Source organism: Harpia harpyja, chromosome 6 (assembly GCF_026419915.1).
Source record: "Harpia harpyja isolate bHarHar1 chromosome 6, bHarHar1 primary haplotype, whole genome shotgun sequence".
Lineage (NCBI taxonomy): Eukaryota > Metazoa > Chordata > Aves > Accipitriformes > Accipitridae > Harpia > Harpia harpyja.
The window spans coordinates 43,347,673-43,374,749 of record NC_068945.1 but is presented as its reverse complement, the minus strand read 5'-3'; the positions used below and the strand labels follow the sequence as shown (position 1 = coordinate 43,374,749).

At 45.2% G+C, this 27,077-nt stretch overlaps 2 protein-coding genes and 1 long non-coding RNA gene across 3 annotated transcripts in view; 2 read left to right on the top strand and 1 right to left on the bottom strand.

The window, feature by feature from the left end:
• LOC128143587 (ankyrin repeat domain-containing protein 26-like) overlaps positions 1 to 13,565 on the top strand; it is a 110,319-nt gene extending 96,754 nt beyond the window's left edge. The window contains 11 exon segments of the mRNA XM_052790947.1: positions 1,989 to 2,164; positions 2,364 to 2,465; positions 2,850 to 2,860; positions 3,820 to 4,043; positions 5,112 to 5,224; positions 5,644 to 5,785; positions 7,636 to 7,917; positions 8,628 to 8,863; positions 9,570 to 9,816; positions 12,287 to 12,332; positions 13,269 to 13,565. Of these exon segments, the coding sequence (XP_052646907.1) occupies positions 1,989 to 2,164; positions 2,364 to 2,465; positions 2,850 to 2,860; positions 3,820 to 4,043; positions 5,112 to 5,224; positions 5,644 to 5,785; positions 7,636 to 7,917; positions 8,628 to 8,863; positions 9,570 to 9,816; positions 12,287 to 12,332; positions 13,269 to 13,417 (1,728 nt within the window). The 3' untranslated portion in view covers positions 13,418 to 13,565.
• A 3,322-nt stretch (positions 13,566 to 16,887) lies between these two features.
• Positions 16,888 to 17,574, bottom strand: LOC128142867 (uncharacterized). The gene is made up of 2 exons (XR_008235534.1): positions 17,395 to 17,574; positions 16,888 to 17,121 (listed from the first exon to the last, which is right to left on the bottom strand). It is a non-coding gene; the product is annotated as an uncharacterized LOC128142867 (long non-coding RNA).
• Positions 17,575 to 18,038: 464 nt separating this feature from the next.
• LOC128143586 (ankyrin repeat domain-containing protein 26-like) overlaps positions 18,039 to 27,077 on the top strand; it is a 63,571-nt gene continuing 54,532 nt past the window's right edge. Inside the window, 6 exon segments of the mRNA XM_052790946.1 lie at positions 18,039 to 18,330; positions 21,117 to 21,231; positions 21,476 to 21,649; positions 21,759 to 21,865; positions 22,389 to 22,526; positions 23,285 to 23,433. Of these exon segments, the coding sequence (XP_052646906.1) occupies positions 18,128 to 18,330; positions 21,117 to 21,231; positions 21,476 to 21,649; positions 21,759 to 21,865; positions 22,389 to 22,526; positions 23,285 to 23,433 (886 nt within the window). The 5' untranslated portion in view covers positions 18,039 to 18,127.

Below are 27,077 nucleotides of genomic sequence, written 5' to 3'. Positions count from 1 at the left end.
AGAGGAAGATGCGGAATCTCCTGGGGATTTCGAGGTACTTTCTGTGAGGGACGCAGTGGGGTCCCCTTTGGTTCGCTTGCTTTTGGGCTTATTTACCTCTGGGCTTTTGACGTCTTCTGCTGCTCCCGCCACACATTTGTAACTGGGGGCCCTTGAAATACTTGTGCTCTTGGTCAGCTGTTCATTTAGGACTGGGACGAAGGCAGGTCAAGCTAATGACCTGGGTCTCCTAGCAACTGGCCTTTGAGTTTCATCTCTAGCATAGAAGCACTGAAGTTTCCCCTGCTTCCCCCTGGCACCGTGGAGGCGCTCAGCTGAGAAAGATGGAGAGAGGTCATCAGTTTTGCAGGTGCCTGCTGGGGGCAGGCAACATTTCTTACCTTTAAATTCACTCTGAAGACTGACCTAATTATGTAACCTAAGAAGTAAAAGCACACCTCATCTTCTCATGTTCTTATCGAATTCTTTGTGCTCGTGTAACCACGTTTCTTTAGGACTGGGTCGCACAGCTGCAGCAGAAGCTTGCCAGTCCTCTTAAAAAGCAGTCTATGTCAGAAGCTTCTCTGGAAGTTTATACTATGCGCTACCACGGTGCCCTGGAGAAAGACAACCTGCGCTTGCAAAAGGAATTGGAAAGGGTCAAAGCTGAGGTATGGAAAGCCTGTCACTACAGGAATAAACCTGTGGGTGGCTGTTTCTTCCTGTTCATTGTGAAAAAGGACAAAACAGTATTCTGGGAGCCAGTAGGAGAGAGATCTAAGGAAGTTAACAGTGATCCCCTGTCATAATTCATGAAGCCAGTAAAACCTTCAGCCAGGTGGCCTCCTCCTCCTCCTCCTCCAGAGTGCAAGATAGCGTTACTTGAATCATCAAAAAGCCAATTCGTTTCTGCTGCAAGTAAGAGAGAATCTTGCTCCTCAATGCCACAGCAGAGGCTCTTGTTCAGGCTCTGGGGTAGTACTGCAGCAGTGGCCTTTCTCTTCCCTTCTTCCTCCCCTCCCCTGGTGATAAACGCAGCTGGCCCTTTGGGGAGCTCCTCGCAAGCTGGAGGGGCAAGGCAGTGCGCTAGGAGCAGCCTTCTGGTGGCTAGGTCCGAACAGAGCGGTTTGCTCTCTCTCAAAATTCACCCCTGCTCTGAGCCACTATTTCCCTGTTCCAGATATTGCACTCTTTCTTTACAGTCTTCTGTTTGTATACAACAGATGTTCCTTATTTGTAGTTTGCTAAATATGCCTGAAAGTCATTGTCTTTGTTTTGGGTGCACAGTGCGTAAAACAATGTGAGCCACCTTCATGGATGAAGGAACTTTGAAACAGATGTTAGGGTTTGGGCTTCTTTTAAGAGTACAGGTATCAGAACCACATGCATTGAACTAAGCAAGAAGAAGAGCTGGTTTGCAGGTGGTGTGTTTGTACTGTATCTGCAAAGCAGCATCTCAGCATCTTTTTTCCCCCCTTCTTTGGCCCTGCTGTAATTTGCCATCCTTAAGCAGCCTTCTTGCAAGTGAATCGTAAGCTACTTTCTGAGGCGGGGACCACCTTTTGCAGTGTTCTTACGAAAACTGAAGTATAGGGGCCTCGGAGTTCTGAAATAGAAATCATCTTAAATTTCCTTATGAGGGAGTTGTGAAGTCACTTTAGGAGAAGGATGAACTTTTTAATTCGTTTTTTTCAATGGAGGAGCAAACAAGTGGATACAAAGAGTGTCGCAAGTCACTGAAAGGGTAGGAGGGGCAGTGTCAGTGCTTAGAACTGTGCTATAGGAAATCAGTGGAGGGATGGGAGAGGCCAGTATAAAAGATGATGAAGTGACACAGTTTGTGTTCATTTGCTAGTACAAGTGAAGGTTTGAATGTACTTGAAATGATTACAGTTCTTTGACTAGAGGGTATGTGCAGGTATATGCAGTCCTTGAATTCTTCAGCAGCAGTTGACCCCTCTATATAGAAGCTCACCTGACTACTGGGGATTCTTACTGTGATTTTACAGTTGCGGGAGTTGGAAGAACAGCATCTTCAGTCTGAGCGTTGTGTTCGTGAATTGGAGACTGCCTTGGATAATAAGGAAAGGGAAGTAATAGCTTCTACCCAGAAACTGCAGGACCTCCTGTTGGCATCTTCTGGGAGTAATACGACTAGAAAACAACTGGAAGAACATGTGCAACGGTAAGAGAGTCACACAGTGAAGTAAGGTCTGTCGCTTACTGGGATGGTGTGAAAACAACAGGATAGCCTTGTTGCATCACAGCAAGTTAATATACGATTTTGAAGGATGCTTTTGTCTTAGATTATGTTGTTTCACGCTGTTCTTTCAGAACTGGTGCTCTGGTGGATTTCCCTCATAAGACCTGTATTTCTTTTTAAGCCTTGAAATTGAAAATGCCAGACTGGAAGCCACAGTCCAGCACCAAAACAATAGGATTGAAGCCCTTCAGAGAGACCTGCAAGCCTCTGCCTCAGTAAGCTGGTCACAAACTTCCCTTTTTGTGAGCTCCTGAGCCTAGTTACCTATTTCTGTGGGGGAATTTTAGGATGAGGTTTTCCTGGAGAGCCATGGGGAGCTCAGTTCCTGCACTCTACTGAATATAGGCTGCTCAGAAAGCAGCCTGGTGCATTCCCCAGCTTTCTGGTTTTGAGAGTTTTCCCATGCTACTATGGCAAGTCCTACTTAACGCTTTAAAATGTGAGGATCTGACACTAGTTCATTTTCTTCACAGGAGCTTGTTCGGTGCTATGTTTTGAATTTGTGATGAAAACAGTGTTAACACCACAGGGGTGATTTAGTTATGGCTGAGCAGGGCTTGCACAGTGTCAAGGCCTTTTCTATTTCTCCTACTGCCCTGCCAGCAAGTAGGCTGCGGGGTGCCCAAGGAGCTGGGGCAGGGGGGCACAGCCAGACAGCTGACTCCAAATGACCATCCCATATGGCATCATGCTCAGCAATAAAAGCTGCAGGGAAGAAGGAAGAAGGGATGGACATTTGGAGATACGGCATTTGTCTTTCCAAGTAACCATTAGGTATGATGAAGCCCTGCTTTCCTGGAAGTGGCTGAAAAACTGCCTGCCAATGAGAAGTAGTGAATGAATTCTTTGTTTTGCTTTGCTCGCACAGGCAGCTTTAACTTTACCTATGAAACTGTCTTTATCTCAACCCACAAGTTTTCTCACTCTTACCCTGCCGATGCTCTCCTCCATCCCACAGGGGTGGGGAGTGAGTGAGTGGCTGGGTGGTGCTGAGCTGCCTACTAGGGTTAAACCATGACAGATGCTAGATAGGATGGAAGTTGTGGGCAGGGGGGAGATCCGTGGTTGAAAGCTGAGAGAGGAGACTGGACTTGGGAGGTCCGTGTTACCTTTGCAGCTTTGTCACAGCTTGCCCTTGAGACCACGTTAGCTTCCTTTCCCGCCTGCGAACAGGTGCTGGTACTGTCCTGCCATGCAGGGAGCTAAGGTAAAGAATTAGGTGAGGCGATGCTGTACAGTAGCGGGCAGAGCACTTTCTTGCTCTCAGGAGATGTCGAGCTGTTACAGAAGCCGTGAGGGTAGGGTATTTTCTGTGGTGGGCACTAGAGGAATTATTATATTAAAAAGTATGTATTGTTAGGAACTCTGGAGGACCTTTGGAAGAAAGTGTAGGGTGATCTTGTGTGTGTGTGTGTGCGCGTGTCATCCCCCAAAGTTGCAACCTCATCTTGTCACTTCTAGGGTGTTCATTCTTTCCACCAGCTTCAATTGCTGCTCTTGGTTATGTTTCCTGAGGTGTGTTGTACACTCCGTGTTAACCTTAACTGTAGATGTTGGATGGGGAGAGGAGAGCTTAGACCTGTTTCCATTTAAGTTACTGCTTTCTACTGCAGTGCTGTCTTTCCAGTCACCTTAGTTTCTTCTTTTGCCGCTGTTGCTTTCACAGATGCAAAAGCAGAATGTGCTGCCTCTGACATCAGAGGACTCCCACAGCATGTGGGAAGAGCACTTGAAGTCAAGATCCCACCTTGAAGAGCGTGTTGCTCAGCTTGACAGAGAAAAGGCTGAACTCCTGGAACAGGTGAGCCCAGTAAATTCTCTGGACGCCTAGCCAATACCCCGGAGAACTGTGTCTACCTTTTTGTCGAGTTCTTACAGCCAGGTTTTTCTGTTATCCTTGCCGTTCAGGCACTGAGTATCTTGTGATTTGGGTGTCAGCCAGGAAGCAAATAAAAGCTGGCTGGGTATCTTTGTGTAAATTCTGGCATGGTTCTATTGGGAAGAGTTCCCAATGTGGTTTGCTATCCGTTGAGCACATTGAGCAAGGCTGCAGTTCCCCAGTTATTTCTTGGATTCCTTCTGGTCATCTTCTGACGCCTTGGTTTCTGGGCAGGGTTAAAATGCTTCATGTTTCCAGTGCAATGTATGGAGGAGCTGCTGCATGTTTTCAGGGTAGTGGGAGCTTAAAAGCCTCCCAGAAAAATGTACTGCAGGAATTTTGGGCAAATGAACTAGTACTTGGGAAACAAGAAATGGCTGCCAGTTTCCAAGGGGCAGTCTTTCCCTTTTCTCCTTTTCTGTAGAGGAAAAATGGAAGTACAAAGTCAAAACAGCTGCCAGCTCTCCTCTGGTTTGGCTGAGAAAACACCAAGAGGAAGAACAAGATGTGAATAAGTAAATACCCCCAGAGGAGAGAGGGAGGTAATAGCAGAGGGAAATGAAACATTGAAGAATTGCAAAAGATCAAATTCCTCTGCAAGCCCCTGCCTGCTGGTCATTGAAGATCCCATGAAAGCATTAGATTGATCTGTGTTCTCCCACGATGTACATACCTACGTAATCCCTGGTATGAGTAGAGGAACTGCCGAAAGTGTCCTGCAGCATCTTTTCCACCTTTTTGCCTTGAAGCGTTAGAAGAGCCTTTGCCTCAGTGGGGTCATCTGTTTCTGTTGTTTAGGTGTTGGCCTGTTTGATGTGAAACCCGAAGTGATTAAATGTTCTCAGGAACTTTGTCCCTTGGCATTCTGTGGAACTTGGCTAACAGATGGAGGCATACTGCAGCTTCTCTGTGGAGAATGTTAGATGCATATACTGTGCGTAGATACTGTTCCTACGCTGTGTGTGTCATGTATCTCTTCTATTTTGAAAGTGTGAGACTGAAAGAAAGAAAGTGAAGAAGCTGGTAGAGTTGAAACGCCCAGTCGAACTGCGTCTGGACCAAGAAATGAAAAGAAACATCGAACTGCAGAAAGACTGTAAGAGGTATGGCTTTTTAGTATGGTGAAGAGGTATCCCTGAGTAGGAGTCAAGCTTCATTGAACTTCACTGTAAAAACAGATGTATGTAACAGTTTGTGAGAAAATTCAAGCCCCGTGTTAGTTCTTGCAGGGCGCTTCTGTGCATGAGTCCATAGTTTTCAATAGCTGCCAAAAGAACTGCAAATGCAGGTTGCTCTGCGGTTCTCCTGGGGGGAAGGAAGTCTTTTATTCCTCTTTTCAGGTGAAATTTGGACCTTTCAAGGGGTTTGTGGCACAGTAATGCTGTTTTTTTCTCAGTAATTGCTGGTGTGTAAAGCACGTTAAAGATGAAGCAAGCCATGTCTGCGCTGTTTACGTAAGAGTATGTGAAAAAGGCCGGTTGTTCCTTTGCTTCATTGTTTTCTTGACTCATTTACTGTGCAGGTTGAAGAGGCTTCTGAGCAGATCTATGAGAAAACTAAGCATATATGAGGAGAGAGAGATGAAGTCCCAGCTTAGTTTACAGAGAGAAATGAAGAACAGCTATTCTGAAACGGTCAATGAAGTTGGTAGATTAAGAACAAAGGTGAGCTCTGGTTTGTTTGGGGTTTTTTGGTGGTGCTGTTTTTTCTTTTGAAAAACCTGTGTTATTCTTTCCCTGTACTACTTTTCATGCTGTTGATTTTTTTTTCTTTGCTGTTAGAAGTGACTGCCTTTTCTTGATGCTCCTTCTACTGTTACAGTAGTAGATGTCTATAATACTGATGTAGTTATCATTATAGGTAAAGATGAAAACATAATGTGCAAAGCAGTATCTGCAAGGGCACATCAAGGGCAGGCTGTTCTGTAGAGGAAGGGCGAGCCGAGAGTCGCAGCAAGGCTGGCAGGGTCCATGAGCTCATGGGCAGTCCCACAGGCCCTCACCAAGAAGAGCAGAATAGCTCCGGTGACAGCAAGCAGGGTCAGCCCAGAGTGCTGATTGCCAGGCCAGTCCATAGGGACTGCAGTCCTACCAGGATGTCACGTCCATGGGTGAGGTTCAGGGCTGAGAGCTGTAAGGCTCGGCACAGGCTTGGCTGCAGCTTGAGGCCATGGCAGCGTCTTCTAGGTCTTACAGATGAATTCCTTCTCTGGAAGAGAGGGAATTAACACCACCATTACTGGGAACAACTGTATGAAGTTGGCTTTGCCCGAGGTCACCCCTTGGGCTCTGTCTTAGGCAGGAGTTGAGCAGAAGGCAGTTCAGGTTTTGCTTTTCTAAACGGTGTCGTTGTTTCCCAGGGAACGAAGCAGCTGAGGCGATGCAGAAAAAATTCTGTAACTTATTGCTTGCTAGCAGCTGTCTCGGCCCATCTTTCCCTTGTCATGGGCACCCAGAAGTAGATTTCCCAGAAGTGCTTTTGAGGTTGCTCTGGCTGTTCAGTAGCACGTAACCTTTTATCTACTTCTCCGCTCATTGCTCAGATTTGTTGCTAGAGCAGCCATGTTTCAGAGCTACGTTCGTATTTGGAAGGCATTGTAGAATGAGTCAACTGCCTTTGCAGTGGCTCCTTTTTAGTCCAGAAGTCAGTAGTGGGTTTGTGTTTCTGTTGGAGAGTTGTTTCGAATGACAGGGAAGGCCGTTACATTTAGGCGGTTTTAGATAAGTCTAAAGTTTCTACTTTGCTAGAGACTCTTTCAAGTGTTTAGTATGCTGGTTTCCTCCACTTTTATTAAAAAAAGACAGGGTATTATGTTTTATCTTCAACAGGTACAGAAAATGTATGTTTCTGGAGGGGGAAGAGGAGGATAGAGCTGTAGTTGACCGTTGGGACTTACTGAAAGTCTGATATTTCCTGCAAATTTTTGAAAACAAACTGCGGCTTTGACCTAAAGAGAATATGTCTTCCTCCACCACCGCTGTAAAAGCTGTGTTCTGAACCACTATTTACAAATCTTTCAGTGTAATGGAAAAAAAAGAGCATCTGTTTCTTGTCTTGTCAGTTCTGTAATGAAGCTTTGATTGTGTTGACAGCATGTAAACTTTCCTCTAAAGCATGACACGTGTTGTTTCTGATGAAACCAGAAGGTGGCTAGGTATGGGGGTGTGTGATTTCCCGTGAGCATATGAGCACCTCATGGAAGAATAGCCTTAGTGCTTTTCCACTTAGCCCTATGCGTGAAATGCTGCTAGTTTGGCACCTCTCGGTCCTCTTGATACCTACTGCAGAAGAACTGAGAAAGGATGGGAGCCTGAGGAATCCTATCAGGAATGTTGTGAAAGCTGTTCTTGTTTTAAAAGAAGAGACTGGTTTCACTTTGGTTTTAATACTGAGTCAGCAGATGGTAAATACAGCCTCGATGGCCAACCCCTTTACTGATTTTCACAGAACTGAGTAATTGTAGATCTGAGTTCCCCGGTTTTGGGGGTTCTTTTTTTTTTTTTGCTGTCTACAGGTTGGTGAACTTTCCCAGCAGCTGGAGATAGAGTCTAAAAAATGCATGCAGCTAGAAGCACAAAATCAGGGTTTGCGAGAAGAGTTGTCCACCATGCGTGGGAACCATGAAAAACTGGAGAAGAGCAAATGCCAGCTGAAAGAAGAGGTGGCTAACCTCAAACATCATTTGGAGACTAACATGGTGGATCGCAGCCAACTAGAACAATATAAAAGAGAGATGGAAGAACGAGCCGGACAAGAGATAAGACAAAAGCTACAAGAAGTCAATCTGTTTTTGCAGGTAAGTGAATTTCTCACATGTGTCTGTAGTCTCTATTACATACTTTTGTTGTGGTTGTCATTTTTTTAGTATTTTAGTTTTGTTGCCTGATTCTGTCTGTTAGTGCTGTACTTCTGTCTTTCGTAAAGGGCAGTGGGAGAAGAGAATATGGTTGGGCAAGAGTGCTTTCATGTGTGTGTAATGTGCCTGCAGGTCCCTGAATCAAAAGCTTGCCCAAGGTAGATTTCCGTTTTGCAGTTCTTGGGGGGGGCGGGGGGGGGGGGGGGAGGTTATCACTGTCCGCTGGTCGTGTTCATCCTTGAATGGGTGTTGTAACTTCCAGTTGTCATGGCCAGGCATACAGGTCCTCCTTTGCCATTGTACGGGGAAAAGTGCTCAGAAAAGAAGTCACCACAGTTGCGGGGTGGGGGGTGGAGATGGGGGATCCTTATAATTTCCTTGAGGAATCCTTTTCTATATGCACTGTCCTACAGAGATGGTGTTCTCTCATTAGTAGCTCTGATGAACAATAGTGCTAAGAGGGGGGCTCTTTCTGAAGAGCTATTTAATGTGGTAGTTCCAGGGTTCTGCCTTGATTGCTGATGGTAGTGAGGAGGCACAGTTGCCTCACTGAGTAAAGCTGGGCCCCTTGAAATTGGGTACGTGCAATTGACTGGCAGGGAGAGTTCTCTTCTTCTTTGCAGTGGTTGAAAGTGCGTTATCTGCTTCAGACGCAGGCAGCCTCCCAGGACAGATTAGAACAAATCAGAGCCAGTCATCACGCTTCACTGAGAAACCAGCTAAAAGACAGAATTGGAGATCTTGAACGTGCATTGGACAGAATAAAAAATACGGAACAAGACAGTATTCTTCAAAAAGAATCCATGCAGGCAGAAGTGGAAAGGTACAAAGAGCTGTACCTGGAGGAAGTAAAAATAAGAAGATGCCTAGCAAATAAACTGGAAAGGTAAGCTTATGCTTTTTTGGAGTGGTAATAAGATACTACTTTTTCCTCATGCATTTTCCTCCTAAAATCCCTCTTCTGCATCTGGTAGCATTGTGTATGTAAGCAGAAGAAGGCATATTTCCGAGGAAAGTAGCTTAAGACCCTTTCCCTTCATTACAACTGTCTTCATTTCTCTTTAGTGTTCCAGCAGTAACACCACTTACCATGGCATCAATAGGGTATTCTGTGTGTGGCAGAAAAGATAAATTTCATGTCCTTTATTGCTTGAATAAGGATAGGCACTTCAGAGAACAGAATTTGATTCTGGGAAGCAAAACAGAAAAAAAAAAAATTTTTTTTGGCTTCCATTTTAGCAGCATGTCTGAGGTTTGAGCTTTCCTTGGGAAAGGAAGGGTAGTCCAGAGTTCTTATGCAGGTGAAGTACCTTTCAGAAGAAGCTGTGCAAACACATGGCATTCACAGATTGTTTTGAAGCCCTAATGCTGAGAAGTCATAAGTGTTGGTTACTCTTGCTGCTCCTTGCAGGTGGTGTGACTTCCTAGAAATCAGCTCTGCGCCAAGACTTCCGATCAAATTATATTCTTGTTTTAGAGGCTTTTAATCCCTTCCACTTTCAGAAGTCGAAGAACAGTCAAAGACCTGGGGGGCGACTTTGCAAAAGTGTCATTACCAAAGATAATTCTTTGTATGCTTCTGAATGTTTCAGAGCTAATGAGAGACTAGCAGAAGCCAATGCTAAGCTCCTTCAGGAGCGCCACAGAAGCAGACCTTTCATCGCAAGCAGCATTGTCAGTGGAGGTCTGGCTGCAAGTCCAGTTCTGTGTGCAACTGAAGTGGGACATCTTGGCAACCATTTGGCACTGAACGGAAGTCTAAGTCTAGGAGGAAGTTTCCTAAGCCAAATCAGGAACGCATTATCGTCAAGAAAGAGGGTTGAAGCCTATGTGGCTAAGGTAAGAATTTTGAAATACTATTCTCAACTACTGCTCAAGAGTATCCGTAAGCAAGGTTATGCTTTTCAGCCTGAAGTTAGAATCCATTTATAGTTCCAAACTCTATGGTCTAATATGGCCAAACAATTGCTCATCATCAAAACAGTACACAAGTATATGTGGTAGGGGTGAAGACTTTTGGTCATCAGGGTTGTACAAATTTTCCAAGAGTGCTCAAAACCCCCAAAATTCTGAAATCTAAATAATGAGCTGTGTAACTACATTCTTTTACAAGAGAAACTGTGATAAAGAATACTGTGGCATAGGAAGTTCCCAGCTAAGCTCTTCATTAAATTTTAATGTATAGTATGTATGACCTGCTCAGGAGGTTTGGGATAGTCAGCTGTGATGCCTTTTCCAGGGGCTTGGGGGGAAGAACAGTGGAGGCAAGTTATAGTCCTCAAAGGTGTATTTTGCCTGGCTCTTCATTCCCTATTCAGAAATCAGTGTGTTGGCTTTATTTCCACCTATTTCTCTTTCCTCGGGCATGGATGAGATTCACAAAGATGGAACTAGAATGAATAAGAGGAAAACAAGATTTTTTCTTCTCTTGATTCATCCACACATGTTGTGGAGGGTCCTGTGGACCTTCTGGTCATGGTGAGGGCTCCAGAAACCAGGGAAAGTGGTTTCTTCTAACGCCTCAACTACTGCTGCTTTGCTTAGGATAGGCCCTGGGTTTGGGTCGTCTTTTGGTCTAGGCATATAGTTTTCCTGCTTTTTTCTGTTACCTCTGTCTCATTTCATGTGTTAGGAGGTCCCTTCTCCCCAGGATTTTGCTGCTGCTTGTACCTGCTTGAAAACAATTAGAGGTTTGGGGATTTGGGGGGGCCTTTTCTGTTGTTCTTCCAGCTCTGTGCTCCCCTCTTCTAGCTGTGAAGGCACAGACTATTCCAAGGAAGTACCACTGAGTGGTGGTTCTCCTGGAGGAGCTGGTGAATTTGGTCGCAGCTATCCCTGTAGGCCTGGAGAGAGGGCCCTTCCCTCCCCTCTGCTGGTTTACGGCCCCACTTCTTTGGCCTTTGGAGTTACTGCCTGTTACTGCTCCTCTTGCGAGGGTATGCAGATTGCTTCCCTTCCTGAGGCTTTTGCCTGTTGAGTACATTGTACAGTGTTTCAGTTCGTGGTGGTGGTGGTGGTGGTATGTTGCTCATTTCATAAAATAAATACTTATCCCCCAGGGATTCAGTACTAAAATCAGAGAATCACAGGACGGGCGAGGGTGGAAGGGGCCTCGGAAGATCATCTAGTCCAGCCCCACCCCTGCTCAAAGCAGGGTCAGCCATAGCAGGTTGTTCAGGGTTATGTCCAGCTAGGTTTTGTACATCTCCACGGATGGACACTCCACAACCTTTTCTGGGCAACTTGTTCCAGGGTGTGACCACGCTTACAGTTTAAAAAGGAAAAAAACCAAACTTTCCTTATGTTAAAATGAAATTTCCTCTATTTTGATTTGTGCCCATTCCTCTTGTTCTTTTACTTGGCACTACTGACAAGAGTCTGGCTCCATCTTCTTTACTCACCCCACCAAGTATTTATATACATAGATAAGGTCTCCCTGAGCTTTCTCTGCTCCAGTAAAGAAACAGTCACAGCTCTCAGCCTCTCCACATAGCTCACGTGGTCCAAGCCCTTCAGCATCTTCGTGGCCCTCGTAGGCCTGGAAGCTGTGTGGTATCTATTTTGAAATTCACTTCTATGTGTCACAGACTTGATGGAAAAAATGTAGGAGCCACAAGCATCATCAAACGTAAACAACAGCATATAGCGCTTGGACTATGACTCTTCAAAAGATCTGACTTCTTCTTATGAAGACTTTGAAGTCAGAATCATAAGTGAGAATAACTTAATTGGTAGCAATAACCACCTTCTAGGGGAGAAAGGAGTAAGTGCTCCTTAAGCTGATTTTGGTTACATAATAAACCCCACAGCTCTCGCTGTGTAGAAGCTGTAGCTGCTGCTGTTGTTTCTTCGTACAAAGTTTGCAAGAAAAAGTCATGTGTGTTTTTATATTCTATGTGTGTCGTGGTATTGGCAATAACAATAAAGAAGAATCCTGGCGTGATCTGCAGGAGCTCTTTCAATTTTCCATCTTAAAGTGGAGAAAAGAAGAATATTGGCACATGCTTTTTTCTATACAATGGTGTATGTCAATCCTGCAGCAGCTGCTCTTGCACTTCCCTTATGAAGCTGCAGAAGCCAGCCTCAACTGAATTTGTCCCTATGGATGGCATTTGTGCGGATCTCAGCATTTAGCTGACATTCTGCTCGTGTATTTGATGATAGACTTTTGCCATACCTTCATTGTAATAACACCACTGTGCTTCTTTCCTGTATATTTTTTAAATGCCCGGTTATAATCCAGCTGGTGAGTTACAGGTTGTTTTGTTACTTTTAAAATACTAACTGTATGTTTTCTATATAATTCTAGGTACAGCAGGAACTGGAGGAAAAAATCACTAAAGAACTTGAAGAGGGTAATGTGTCATTGTGTTAGGAGTGTTTTTAAGGAAACAGATGACTGTTCCTAACTCTTGAAAATAATGGCTTGAAAGCTGTCAAGTTCTTGTGCTAAGTGCAGGGTTTTTTTCTGCTAGCTTTCCAGTTTAGACTTGAATGTGAAAACTTCCTGCTTACCAACATACTGGGTAGAATGTTATGCGGTTGCCTGAAAAAAACCAAGCACAAAGAAAACTAACCCGTTTCCCCCACACAGATACACTTGGCTTAAGCCGAAGTCGCCTTTCGGTAGAGTTAATCCTCAAGCACATATATATGAAATGTAAAAGAAGCCCTAGGAAAAGATTTTTGTAGACTTCAGCTGTTACTTCTCCTTCCACGTACATCAAGTGCATTCAGCACTAAACCATACCATACGCATTCTCTGCTGTTAGTTCTTGATTTTTGCCATGTGTCTTATTCATTGCTTATATTTGTAGCTTATATGTTGCGGTCTTTTTTGGATAAGCAAGAAGAATATAATCAGTGACAAAAGATAGCCTTCCTTTAGGAAAAGATCATTCAGTAGCATTTAGGCAAATGTGAGTGGAATGCTTGTGATAGGTAGCATAAAACATGGGCTGTAATGTAAGGCCAGGTGTCCAAAGAGGAATTCCACCCATTTCACAGTTGTTCCTCCAGAGTCACTGCTTTGCAGTTCCCTGAAGTTGTTCAGCGTGAGGCCTCTGGAATGTCTTTCACTAGCTTTAAAAGTACTGTTGACTAATAAGCACATGTGGAAAAAATGTGTTTCTCCCTTTGTGCCTAGCCCTTTCATTGTTATGTTCCTTCAGAAGTTTTTAAATCTTTCTGGATTGGAGTCTCTCCAGTTACCCATAATGTTTTTACAGTGACTTACTTGGCCCTGTCTACTATAAAAGTAACACCAGGAATCTTGTCTCTGTTCTCCCTAGCCACTGCTGAACTTGAAACTGGATCTGCTGGAGCTTCTCCCATGGTATCTGCTGATGGATCTTCAGGAAATGTCCATGTTGACCAGGATCCCCTTTGAAGGGCAATACAGGAGTACCGTGATGTTTTAGCCAAAAATCATCTGATTTGAACAAAATGCTAGGCAAAGGCTCGGGAAATAATTTTGTTTACATCGCGCATCTGTGGTTTCCCATCCTTCAGATTGTTCAGATGTGAAAACGTGTTTTTTTTTTATTATCTGAATATAAATGCTAAGTCTATTAAATGGATGTCAAGCACGTTGCACTTACCTGATGGTTTATTGATGCACAGTTGTTTTATTTTGCACTCACACTAAGAACCATATCTATTTTTTCTGACTGGCAGATTGACTACTCTTGACTCTTGAGCTTGACAGAACTGTCAAAATGTTTCTTATTAAGGTAGATGCATTATTTTGCTCCACTCATGTTCTGTGTTTTAACAAAAGCATTCCCTTTGTTCTGTTTAATCCTTCACTCTATGTGTTTTTAATGTTTCCAGTGTTATTTTAATGCTTAGGACATTCTGTGATGTGCTTGGAGCCCACTGCTTCAGTCCTGATGCAGTGAATATTTCTGCTGCTAAAGTGAAGTTTTACTAGTGTTCAGGCTGGAGAATAGGGCACTTTACATTGCTGTCACTTTATGCGCCTTAGGTTTAAAACTACTTGTGAGTGTATAGTAGTGCCAAGAAAGTTATGTGGTCTTTTTGGTACATTTGTTTTGTATCGCAGAACCACAGAATGGGTGAGGTTGGAAGGGACCTCTGGAGGTCATCTGGTCCAGCCCCCCTGCTCAAGGAGGACCACCTAGAGACGGTTGCCCAGGACCATGTTGTCTTTTGAGTATCTCCAAGGATGGAGACTCCACAGCCTCCGCGGGCAATGCTGGGTCGCCCTCACGGTGAAAAAGTGTTTCCTGATGTTCAGACAGAACCTCCTGTGTTTCAGTTTGTGCCCATTGCCTCTCATGGTATTCATGTTGATTGTTGTATTAAAAATTGCTGCAGCTTTAGACATTTGCAGTTCCTACATCAACACCCGTGGTGCACCTGAAACACTTCGTGTGGAGAAAAAAGGAATGCTAATATATCAACTTTGAGCCTCTTTAGTACTTTCCAAAACTTGTGTGATAGGACAGCCCATCTCTTTGTTGCTGGTGGCCGCTGATGATGTGGTGGCTGTTGTGGAGCATTTATGTCAACAAAACAAGCAGTTCTACTTCTTTCAGGGAGTTACCTGTTGTTACTGAAGATCTGCAGTTGTCATTTCCTGTCTGCAAAAGTCACTAGCAATCGGAAGATTATACAACAAAGTCCCAGTTCTGGAAAAGTAAGAATGGTTGTACTGAGATGAATTACGACTGGAAAAAATCGGGGGTTTTACCCACTAATTCAAGGACTTGAGTTAACAGGCAGTGAGGAAAGCAATGAATGCTGCTGTGACACTCTTCCTTTTTATATGAATAAGGTTTTTTGAAGCTAATACACTGTATTTAATTCCAGATATTCTGTTTCAACTTGATATTTAATAAGCTTTGTAATCTAGTATACGTCTGTCTTTGTTTTATTGTACCCCTTCTTGACTTTGCTTTCCACCCCCTTCCCTGCCCATATAACTCCCCAGATCTCTCTTCTGCTCACTTCAGCTTTGTTCACAGCTGCATCTTCATCCTGTCCTGGAGGCCAGGCAAATGGCCAGCATGCGTCTGTGTCCTTTTCCTCTGGGGAGGCTTGAAGCACACTTCTGTTAAGATTGCGGACTAGAGTTGAGGTCTTGCTAATAATCAGTTCCCAGACTCTTCCTGTATTTTAGAGCAGTCCTCCTTGTGGTCTGGGCAGAAGGTAGCGGGTGAGCTTCTGGTAGACTCAGAATAACAGATGTGTTAGATCAACTGTGTGGATGAACCAAACCCAACCATACCCAACCATAGCTCTGACCCAACAAAGCACTGTAGCTCAAATAATTTCGGTAACATCACTGCAATCACTGATACACTTTATATTGAACCTGTATGGTAGTCTTCATACTGCCTGCAGGATGTGTGTAACCATCCAGTTCTCTTCAAAGCCTCAGAGCAAGCAATGCAGAGAAATGCAATCTTCCCAGGCTGCTTTTCTGAGTTGTACCACCCCTCCTAGAAAATACAGCAGTTGCAAACCAGATGTACTAAACCGGATGATTAGCAGCACACGGTTATCAGCCCAACAAGTCTTCACTGAAGTTTTTCCTTCTTGGTAAACAAAATACACAGGGTGATGTAATAGGGGGAAAATACAGACTGGAAAAAGGGAATGTGCGAGTGCCATTTTGTACCTCAGCGGTACAAAGATTGTGAGCTAAATTATCCAGCTAGAGTGAATCGTGTCAAAGGAAAGGTGTATCTTCAGCAGACTAACTCAAATATCAAGGCTTATGCAATACTTAAGCCGCACTTAAGCCCTATTTGGCAATCTGCCTGTGGTACACAGGTCTTGTGCAGGGCATCAGAACAGGAATGGAACAGTTCATGCAGACAGGAATAGAAACAACAGTTACTAGATGATACTGAGAAAGCTACAGATAAGCTGCATAGAACACATGGAAAGGACAAAGCAACATAATAGGAAATACCAACATCTTAAAAAAAAACCCAAACAAACAAACAAAAAGGAACTATTAAACAAAAATAAAAATAGGAATGGACTAAAACTGAAACAAAAATTTGGGTCTCTTCAGCATCACCCATGAGCCAAAAAGATTAAAGAAATAGTATGAACAAAGATCAAAAAGCTGGCAAAAATTAATACAAACAGCTGGTAATTGGTTGTTGTGGTTTACCCCCAGCTGGCAACTAAGCACCCTGCAGCCGCTTGCTCACTTACCCCCCACCCAGTGGGATGGGGGAAAGAATCAGGGAAAAAAAAGTAAAACTAGTGGGTTGAGATAAGAACAGTTTAATAGAACAGAAAGGAAGGAAATAGTAACAACAACAATAATAAAATGACAACAATAAAAGGATTGGAATATACAAAGCAAGTGATGCACAATGCAGTTGCTCACCACTCCCCAACCAATGCCCAGTTAGTTCCCAAGCAGCAATCTGCACCCCCTCCAGCCAACTCCCCCCAGTTTATATACTGGGCATGATGTCACATGGTATGCAACACCTCTTCGGCCAGTTTGGGTCAGCTGCCCTGGCTGTGTCCCCTCCCAGCTTCTTGTGCCCCTCCAGCCTTCTTGCTGGCTGGGCATGAGAGGCTGAAAAATCCTTGACTTAGTCTCAACACCACTGAGCAACAACTGAAAACATCAGTGTGTTACCAACATTCTTCTCATACTAAAGCCAAAACATAACACTATACCAGCTACTAGGAAGAGAATTAACTCTATCCCAGCCGAAACCAGGACATTGGTTGAGCGATAGATTCTAGCTATTCATTTTGCATCTTTTTTTGGCTAGTAATGAATGAACGGTTCCTGTTGTACCCACATGACTATATCCACAGGCCCCATCAGCACCCTCTTATCTTCAAAGTGTGAAACTGAATTTCAGCCCAACCAGCCAGCAAAGGCCCTACCAAGTAAAGCTGACTCTCTAATAACAAGGGGTTTTATTGAGACCAGTCTGAAACATTTGACAGGGACCGTAGGGTCTCCCGGTCTTGGCTGGGGAGTGACCTGTAAAAAAGCCAAAAGTTTTTGTGGCTGAGCATGTCTCCACGTGAAAAAGGACTCGAGAAGAAACACCTCCTCCTGGAAAGAGCGTAGAGATGGATTGTGTTTACTCTACGTTGCCATCTTGTAAACAGAATCCTGCCTTTCTTCTGAGGTGTCTGGAAGACAACAAATATACCCGATTAAAAAACGCGCGATGCCCGCAACTCCTTCAGGGGATTTTCTGGTTCTGCACTAAATGCGCTTCCCCAGTTTGCACAATTTGCTTTTAAAGCAAACCAGGCCGAGCCGCCCCCTGCGCTCACAGCGGGGCATTGCTGCCGCCACGGACAGCGACACCCCCACGGCTCCACGGCGGCGATCCCCCAGGGCTCTGTGGGGTGCACGGCCCGGCCCCCCCCCGGCCCCCCGCCACCCGCCGGGCCTCTCACTCGGCCGCGCCGCATCCAGGCGCCTCCTTCCCCGCGCCCGTCGTCGCAGCCCGGCGCCTGAGGGGGAGAAAGCGACGTCGCTCACCGTTCGGCGCCCCTGATAAGCACTCGCACGGGCAGACCGGGAACTGACCTTCGAGACACACATGCCGGCAACTGACTTTAAAGACACATAAGCCGGCACCCGACCCTCGAGACACACGTGCCGGCAACTGACTTTAAAGACACATAAGCCGGCACCCGACCCTCGAGACACACATGCCGGCAACTAACCTTAAAGACTCATATGCCGGCACCCGCCTGGGCACTGACGCGCCTCGCCAGCACTCCCCGCCCTCCCGAGGCCGCGCATGCGCGGACACGCCCGTCCTTTCCGCGCGGCGGGCGGAGCGGGCCGTTGCCCGCCCGTTGCCGGCCGGCCGCGCGTGCGCGGGGCTCGCCGCCCTGAGGGAGCCGCTGGCCTCGGCGGTTGCCGCCGCTACTGCTGCTGCTGCTGCTGCTGCTGCTGCTGCTGCTGCTGCCGCCGCCGCCGGCGGCGGCGGGGGAGCGAGCCCCTGCCCTCCGGCTCCCGGCCCGCCCGCGGTTCGCTCCGCAGCAGCCGGCCCGGCCCGAGGCCGCTGCCGGGGGCTCCGATCCCCCGTCCCTGCCCGGGGCCCGACGCAGCCCGCCGGGCGCCTCCCGCCGTCGCTCCCCTGAGGCGGGACCGTGCCCGCGGCCGCGTCCCTGCCGCGGGATGAAGAGGATCTTCGGGTTCGCGAGGAAGAAGAAAGGGCAGCCGCCGTCCGGCAGCGCCTCCCTGCCCTGCCCCGCCGGTGCCTACGAGCTCCGGCAGAAGGACCTGGGCAAGCTGCACCGTGCGGCTGCCAGCGGCGACCTGGCCCAGGTGCGGCAGGGGCTGAAGAAATACGGCGTCGACGGGCGGGACAAGGCGGAGCGGTAAGGGCGGGAGCAGCGCCGGGCGGGCGCTGAGGCGGGGTGGGGGGTCCCCTCCCCGGCGGTGCCGCTGCGGCCCCCGGCAGCCCAGCGGCGCTGGGGGCGAACGGCCGCGTCGCTGCGAGGAGCGGGAGGGCTGGCTCCGCAGCCGAGCCCAGCCCTCGGCCGGGTGTGGGAATCGGGCTTGTGCTGCCAGAACCCCTTGAATTCGGCCTGGCATCCGAGTGCCGCCTTACCCTCTTTGCCCCGGCCTCCTCGGTGCCCTCGTCGCCGGAGTCCTGTTTCCTTGCCGGGGGGGCGCAGGCAGGAGTGGAAGGGAGCTGGTAGCAGCCCGGCAAAGGTGGGTTGCAGAAGGAGCCTCGCAGCTCCCTTCTCCAGCCGCGCGTTGAAGTCGAAGCTTCGTTGTGTCCTCCAAGGAGTGGAAGAGTTGACGTCATTGGAAATAGAAGCGAAGAATAGGCGATGTGGGAAGTAACGGCTAAAATGCCATTGTTCGCGTGAATATCTCAGTTCTGCTCCTCAGCATCTCCAAAAGCAAAATCCTGCGCCAAGGGCGTGGCAAGTAGCACCCCTACAGGCTCCTTCCAAAAAGCGGGTCCTGTAGCCCATAGGACTTCCTTGGAACCGCATCATTTAGGAGCAGGCAGCTTTTCGGAGGTGGTCTAGCAAAGCCTTCAGCCTTGCTGAAAGAGATGGGCAAAGCTCAGCACAGGGTTGGGAGCACTGTAGGTACGATGCCAGCTAATCATGAATCCTGGGTCAAAGCTAATCGCTACGAGAGATTTACCATGTCAGCTGCCTGTCAGAGTGAACTCTAGAGCTTTTCATTGCTTGGCTTGTAGCTGCTGGGTTGTCGGCTCCAGCGCCATTGGAAGCGAGTGCTGCCAACCTGCTGTTTCCCTGTGGTCTCACAGTGGGGTGGTTTTGCCGCTGCTCAGGCATCAGCAGTTCTCTTCTGCCCCATGGGTGATCAGCATAGGATTGCAGCAGCAGCGGGAGGAACAGAGTCTGGGCAGGATCCCGAAGGCTGGGTGGCAGAACAGCTTTGGTGTTACTAGAGGCCTCTTGCAGGGACAGGCAGCTGTGAACACTCCGATGTTCTCTGCCAGCCTGTTCCCTGAAGTGGGTCTTCTGTGGAGCTTGGCAGGCCTTGCTCTAAGCAGAGCCATCTCCTTTCCTGTTGGCAGACTGAGAGGCTTGGCTGAGGAGGGCAGCAACGAGTCCACAGGTTTTCTGAAGGCTTTTCTTCTTTGCGAAGCTGATAGTGACTTCTTCAGGTTTGTCGTGTTTCCTAGTGCTTGGTAGTAGCATAGCAGCTATTAGATGATCGTGGACTCCTTCATAACCAGTCCTGCTTAGCTTTCAGGTAATCTCAGTCGGTCATTTCTTCAGAGATGAAGGGTCCCGCATGCTTATAAGGGAATTTCTCAAAAAGTGGTGGTAGCTGCTCTTGAGGGACCTTCTGTTGATGCTTCAGTCAGTTCCCTGTCTGTAGCAAGACATTACAAGTTCTTTGAAGTTTTGTGTGTTTTTCTTGTCCTCATCCTTGTTGCCGTGGAGGAGGCTCATCAGCTGCCGGGTAACAAGCAGTATGTGCATTACAAATTGCTGTGTTTCTGTATCACGTGCCACTGCATTTCTGTACCTCTCCCTTTCTGTTCCCACCTAGCCAGGGAGCTGTTGTGCTCCTGTCTCTCAGCAAGGTACCAAAACAATTGCAAGGTTAGTTGAGCTTTCCCAAATACAGAGGAGGACCTACCCACAGTGATGTGGTTCAAAACTAGTGCTGGCGTTCCCCTCGGTTCTTGAGGAACCGCAGGATTTTTGTTGCATCACCTTCAAGGGAGGAGGGTCCTGGCTGTTTTCTAGCTTGTCTCCTGCTCTGTTGGGACAGGTGTCCTGCAGAGCAGCAGGCGTTTTGCCTTCTGCACAGAGTGAAGCTTGTGCTGCTTTGTGCCTGTGCTTTAGGGGGAAACACGTGCAAGGACTTTCTGAGTGATTGTGTCTTTGGGGACAAGTAGGCTGGTTAATTGACATCAGACCTAAGATGTTGTGTGGTTTGAAGGATCTGTTTTCTTTCTGGGAAGGCTTTAACTTGAAGAAAAAAGTTTCATTTTCTTATGCTGGTCATGTATTGTGGAAACACAGTATTCCCTCCTTGGAGAGGACTTACTCTGTGGTAAGCTTTTTATGACTGTGATAGTTACATGCGTCAGGAAGGTCAAATGTTACTTTCCTGTAGTCAGGATTGCAGTGTTCTGCTGCCTAGTTTGCTGTGTGTTACCAGAGGCATGTTGGTGCGTGTTCTTGTTTTTGCTGCAGTAGTAAGCAAGCTAGAGAAAAAGCAGAAATTCTCAAAGTGCAGGGAAACGCTAATATTCTTGCTATAAAACCCACCTCCTACATCTCTGATATACTTCTGGCACATGAATGATCATCGAAGAACTAGAGGTTTACTTGCCATAGTCCTCAGATTCCCAAGCTTCGGTCTCTGTTGCTGTGCCACGTGTGTAGTCCTGTTGGAGGCAGTGACCAATGCCTGGGCATAGGCATCTCTTTGTGCAGATTCAGTTCTACAGTGAAGGAAATGTCACCTTACTAAGCAGACGCTGTGGAGGGTTTTTGCTAGCCAGCCTCAGGCATTTGATGTGCAACTGCTGTTACTAGTAATGGAATGAGAAATCTTTTCTGAAGCTTGCTTTTTGGAAAGTGAAACTTGTGGTCATATCCATTTATCACAGCCTGAAATGATTTATTTGGTTGTCTGTCTGTGCTGATTTAATTTTTAGGACACCTCTGCATCTTGCTTCTGCAAACGGCCACGTGGATGTCGTTACATATCTAGTAGAAAACAAGTGTAAGCTAAATCTTTTTGACAATGATAACAGATCGCCACTGATGAAGGTATGTGGAATATGTTATGTTCTTGTAAGTGGGGCTTATTGATTAGGCACTAAATGATGTATCTTGCAGGATTCTTTACGTAGACCTGTGTAGAAACATGCATATCGTGATAGGCGTGGAAGAGGCATATGTTAGCTAATCTTCGAAGGTGCTCTTATTTTCCAGCATTGGGAAGCTTGGGGAATTGTAACGCAGTGAAATGTAAATGCTGGAAGTTTTTCCTTTTTTTGTGTGTTGTTCCCAGGCAGTACAGTGCCAGCAAGAAAAATGTGTGGCTGTTCTGCTACAGCATGGTGCTGACCCAAATCTGGCAGATGCTGACGGCAACACTGCTCTTCACCTTGCTGTCATATCTCCTAATATATCTGTAGCAGGGCTGTTACTTGAGCATAATGCCAATATTGATGCCCAGAATAAGGTAAATTTTTATATTTGTTAAGCAAGTTCTTCCAAAAAGTTGCATTACTATTTCTCTTGAAGGGTTTTGTGACTTTGATTTTTTTAACTTCATTTATCTGTCCTTTCAGGAGGGATGTACCCCGCTTATTCTTGCTGTCTCTGAACATCGTGAAGAGATAGTAGAGTTTCTCCTCAAAAAAGGAGCTGACGTGCATGCTCGAGATCAATGTGAAAGGTGAGGGGTTTGTCAAAACTCCACATGGATCTCTAGTATTCCTTAGGGTGGATTGATGAGAGGCATGGGAATGAGGGCTGAAAAAAAGCAGGGAGCCACACAGAAGGAGCTATTTCAGTGTGACTTGTGAAAGCAAGTCTGCATTGGCTGCTGTCATACCTCAGCTGATGCTTTCTCCATTGAGGATTGCAAGAAGGCATTGTCTGGGATGGCCCTTCTGGCAGGAGACGTGCCATTAGGTCAGCAGCATTGCCTCAATTTGAAAAACCATCTCCTGCGTAGCAACGTAGTTTGCATGTTAAGTGTTGTCAATGTGGAAGCTTAGCTTGAAGATTGAACGCTTAATTGTTTTGAATCCCTCTCCCGTTTTACTGTTGCTCTTAATACTTAATGAAAATTGCTTTTTTGGTTGTTCATTTTAAAGTAATGGGGAAAACACCGTTTTTGAGAGCAAATAGGAATAAAAATAATTACAGTGTCTGTGTAAAATGATCTGTTTTGTATCGTGTTTTGGATGTTTCAGAACCCCACTTATGACTGCTGCTTCTGGTGGGGAGCTTAATTTGATAAAAGTTCTTCTTCAGTATGGTGCTGATGTTTCCCATAAGGACACTAACGGATGGACAGCTGAGGATTATGCTGTTATTCATGGATATTCTAGGTAAATTTTTAACTTTATCGTTAGAATAGGTTGTCAGTTATCAGTGCGGCTTTTGAACATTTTTGGTAACAGCACCAAGGTTTAATGGTGTGTTGAGACCTGTCTTGAAGCTGTGCTCAGTGACATCTCCTGATATGTATCATTGCTGCGTCTAGTGTTAATTTGGAAGTTGAGGAAAATTTCTACCCAGAATTCTCTGTTAGATTTCAAGTTTTGTAAACTCTTTAAAGTGCCTGTACCCTGCAGTTATCCAGAGGTGGAACTTGGCAAACTGAAATGCATGTAACCCCTCTCCCCAGACCAGCACCATTGTCCTTACTGACTTCCACTACAGTGACCAGGAACTACCAGCCTTTTGTTTCGGAGGAGGTCTAACTGATACCCCTTTTCTTAAAATCTTAAGCGGTTTTACTCCTCTTATGCATCGCTTTGTACCTGTGGGTGTTCCTTCTCTAACATGGTTCTGTGTGCTTAAAAGCTAGGCTGAAAAAAATGTGCCAAGCAGGAGTTGTTAACTTTGTAGGTATGAATATGCATCTCTAGAGTGAACACGACTGTAGTGAATATTGAGGTATGTGATAGTCATGGAATAAGTTCTGTGTGTACTACCCTTAGCAAATGCATATGAGTATACGAATTCATATGGCTATGAGTATGTGTAGGATGGGTAATAAGTGGCTGTTAACTGTTCTCTGAAATGGTATGTGCAAGTATGTGGTTATTTTTACCAAATATATTTCCTCTCTTTCTCTATATAGTCTCAGTAAACAACTGGCAGAATATGCAGACTGGGAAAACACAGGAGAAGCTTCTGCAGGTGGTGCACAAGGCATCATGGTACCTAGCACTCCTCACCGGGTAGGAGCTGCTGGCTTTGCGTTGGGTGCACCTGCTGTGGACAGAGGAGGTAGGATCCTTAACCATGGAGGAGCTCATAAGGAAAATCATTATGGCCTTTTTTTTTAGGTGGCTTGTATTGTTAGCACTTACTGTGTTCACCATTGACTTTAGTGGAGGCATCAGATGGAGTAGCACAAGAAGTTTGTGAATGCGCTTATTTGTTGCTAGCTGGAGGTGCTTCTTGTCAGGCTGTGAAGGCAGTCGTTATTTGTGTAACGCTACATGTCCCCTTATAGGGTTGTTGCCTTCTGCCTGTCCGATTGCCCATCTATATAGGTTTTCCTAGAGAGAGAGAGAGAGAGAAGGGGGATAGGGGAGGAGCTAGGTGAGAGTGTTTTTGTTTTTCAGGTGTGTACTTTTTAGCTATAGATGGCCATTCAGATTGTGAAAATCCAATTGCAAAAGCAGTAGGTTCATTCTGAGTAGTTGTTCATATTTCTGTAGTTGGGTAGCAACAGATGAGTTAGCAGGAAGATACGTCTTGTTGATTTCCACTGATTTTGTGCGTCTTTGTTTTAATATTAATAGTTTCACCTGCACTAAGCTCCTTTTAGTGAGTAATCTTATTTCTCAGCATCAGTTACCATTGTTTCCGTGTAGGTGCTGTAGAGACATATTGAGGAAAAATTGTCTTGGAAAAGTAACTTTGTTAGCAGCAACAATGCAGTGTCTGTGTATACTGTGTCGTCTTGGACATAGTTTGATTTACAATAAAAATAATGCTTTTCTTCCACTTTCAGTACTTTTATGAAATAAGCTTTAAAAAAAATCCGTATTACCTTGTGATCCAGAAAAACAATTGCCTTGTGATCAAAAAACTAACTCCTTCAGTGATTTTTTTCTTTTTTTTTTTTAAATCCAGTCTATGCTTCTGCACTCACAGAGCCCTAGAGGAATCTTGGAAAATTAATATTTTAATCTAAATGAAATTGTTTGTCTTGTACTTTACATCTCAGGCCCTACGGTGGGGAGTTTTATTCTTTCTGGTTTTTTGAGGGTGTTTTATCAGAACTATGTGGCAAATGGGCAGTAGACAGTGTTCAAACACAGTTCATTACTCCTTTTTTAAATATGTCAAGAAATAGGAGCAAAACATGGGATATTTTTCCTCATTGACTTTTCCCAGACATAGGAATTTAATTTAGAGCCAATCTTTGTTCCTTTGACGTGGGAACAGTTGCTTTGGTCTAGTCGGAGATTTGTAAAGTTCTTGATAGATTGAAGGAAGATTTTTTTTTTTTTTCTTTTTTTGTTTGTTTGGAGAGGGCTTGGTACAGGTAGTTTAATCAGCATAATGTTGCTTTCACCCAAACAGCGCTCTCCGTTACGGCCTCCTGTGCGTGTAGATAATTGCTGTGGTACCACATTGTAATGGCTGACAGGCCTCGGTTATTTTAAAATATGCGGCTTGCAAAATAATACTGTTGTGTGATTCCAAAACTGACATACTCTCAGTGAAGTATGGGTTCTTGAACCAAATAATTTGCCCCATCCCTTGAAAATTATAGTACTACTAATATAAGTCCCCAATATAATGGGAAATCTTTATTTCTTCTCTACATTTGCAGAGGCATAGTAAGTGTGAAGAGAATATTACGTGGGTTAAGGACTTTGGAGGAGAAAGAGTATGCTCTGTTCTCAGTCTATTTCTAGTAGGGCTTGTGTTTCTTCTGAGTAGTATGAGCCTTTTTCTCCTTGTGCTCAGTCTCTTAAAAGATGACCCCAGTGTGTTAAGCGAGAGAGATTAGTAGCAGATAGGGAGCATTTACTGGCATTAACTCTGCAGTCTCTGGCTTGCACCCACAAAGCACAGGTCCTGCATCACGAGAGTCGCTTTGATATGCTGCAGTAACAGGCTTTGAAGCCTCTGTTAGAGGAGAAGCTGGGATGATCTTGAGCAACCAGAGAAACACCCACTTCAGAATTCTTTTCTTTTGCTGTTCTGTACTATTTTTCTGGGGTCTTCAATGTTGTCCTTATTCCTTTTGCTGCTTTTGCACTTGTTGAACATTCTTCAAAGTATTCTCCTCTAACGAGCAAGTCAGCATATTTAAGGAGTTGGCTCATGCTTATTTGAATGTTTACTTTTTGTCAGAACCTGAATCTCTTCATTAATCATGGGCAGGTTTGCAAAAACCTCCAAATGAATGGCTTCCAGCCCTAGCATACTGAATGACAGACTTTTTAGATTTGAAGTTGGAATTTCTTTGGCAAAAAATAATAATAATTATGCAATTGTTCTAAAGGCAAGGATTCAGATTTCTAGTATGTCTGCAGTGGCAGCTTTTTTTAACTGCTGCACTGCATATTAGTGTATTGTTCCTTCAGTGTTTCCCTGAGTCCCTACCGAAGCTGTTGGTTTTTTTTATCGTAGAGCTCTTGAAAAGAATTGAGTGCTTTGGTGTGCTTTATATCTCCTGAGGTCAGGAGAAGTTGTCCTGTATCACCTTTTAAGAAAACTGAGAAACGGACAAGGGATGAGAAACCATCTTGAGGTCCTTTCTTAACCCTTTAGGTGTATGTTTTTGATAGGAGTCCTTTTGCCACATCCATTCCACGAATTTGCAGTAAAATCAGTATAAGCAGGACTCCCTTCCTTCCACTCCGAGACAAATGTTATGGCCTTGTCACGAAGAAATTTGGTGTCGGGTAGCTGCAATAACAGAACCACACCATTCGTTGACTTAAAATATAAAACTTTATTAAGTAGGATGGGTAGAGCAGGTGGATAGTGATTTATATTCTAAAACTTCTCTTCCATAGCACACAGATGTGCATACACACACAAACACACATGCACGACGCTCATACCAGTCAACGTGCCCGTTTTGGTCCAGTTGTGGCCTGCCTTATAGCCCTGGGGGAACAGGGTATTCATTCTGAGTGCTTGTCGTGTCTGCATTCTGGCTGGTGGCATAACTTCTGTATCCGAACAGTTCAGCATGGTCAAATCAGTGTAAGCAGAATTCTCCTATCTTCAAACTGAGGTAGGAGGGGCCTCCGTTTGCATTAGGCACCAACTGACACAACTATTAAGGTGAGCTGCTTTAAGGCAACAGGTTTCTGGGTTGCTTTTTTAGTGAGGGATAACAAACATGCTAAAACTGTAACTTGAGATGAGTGAGTGTAAATAACGTAATGGCTCAAAGTTGCATGGTGGTGTGAGTACTGAGAACCAAGATTTCCTTCAAAATTTCTGGATAGTGTATCTCCAAAGTTTAGTTGTTGGCACCTAAGGATTTTGGGGATGCTTAGAGGGAGGGATTTTAAGTGTGCTGTATGTATGAAGTGCTCTACAAATATGAAGGAATTGCATTTGCAGTCTGTTAGACAAGGACCAGTCAAGTTGAGGGAAATCTAAAGTTGGCAGTAGAGTAAATTTCTGATAATCTGTTTCAGTCTTGCAAAATATTGGAATATGGGTATTTTACGTGGAGCAAGTAAATTAAGTTACACTGACACTGTCCCTTGACAGGAGAGTTCTGTAGATCGTGATTGGTTTTGTTTCTAGCACTTATAACCATAGAGTAGGCTGATAGTCACAGTACATTTTCCCGTTGCTATAGCTTTGTTGATGTACTGCTTATGTTTTGCAAATTTCTGGGGATTCAGATTTATTCTGATGTCATTGTTTCATCTGTCCTTTCCATG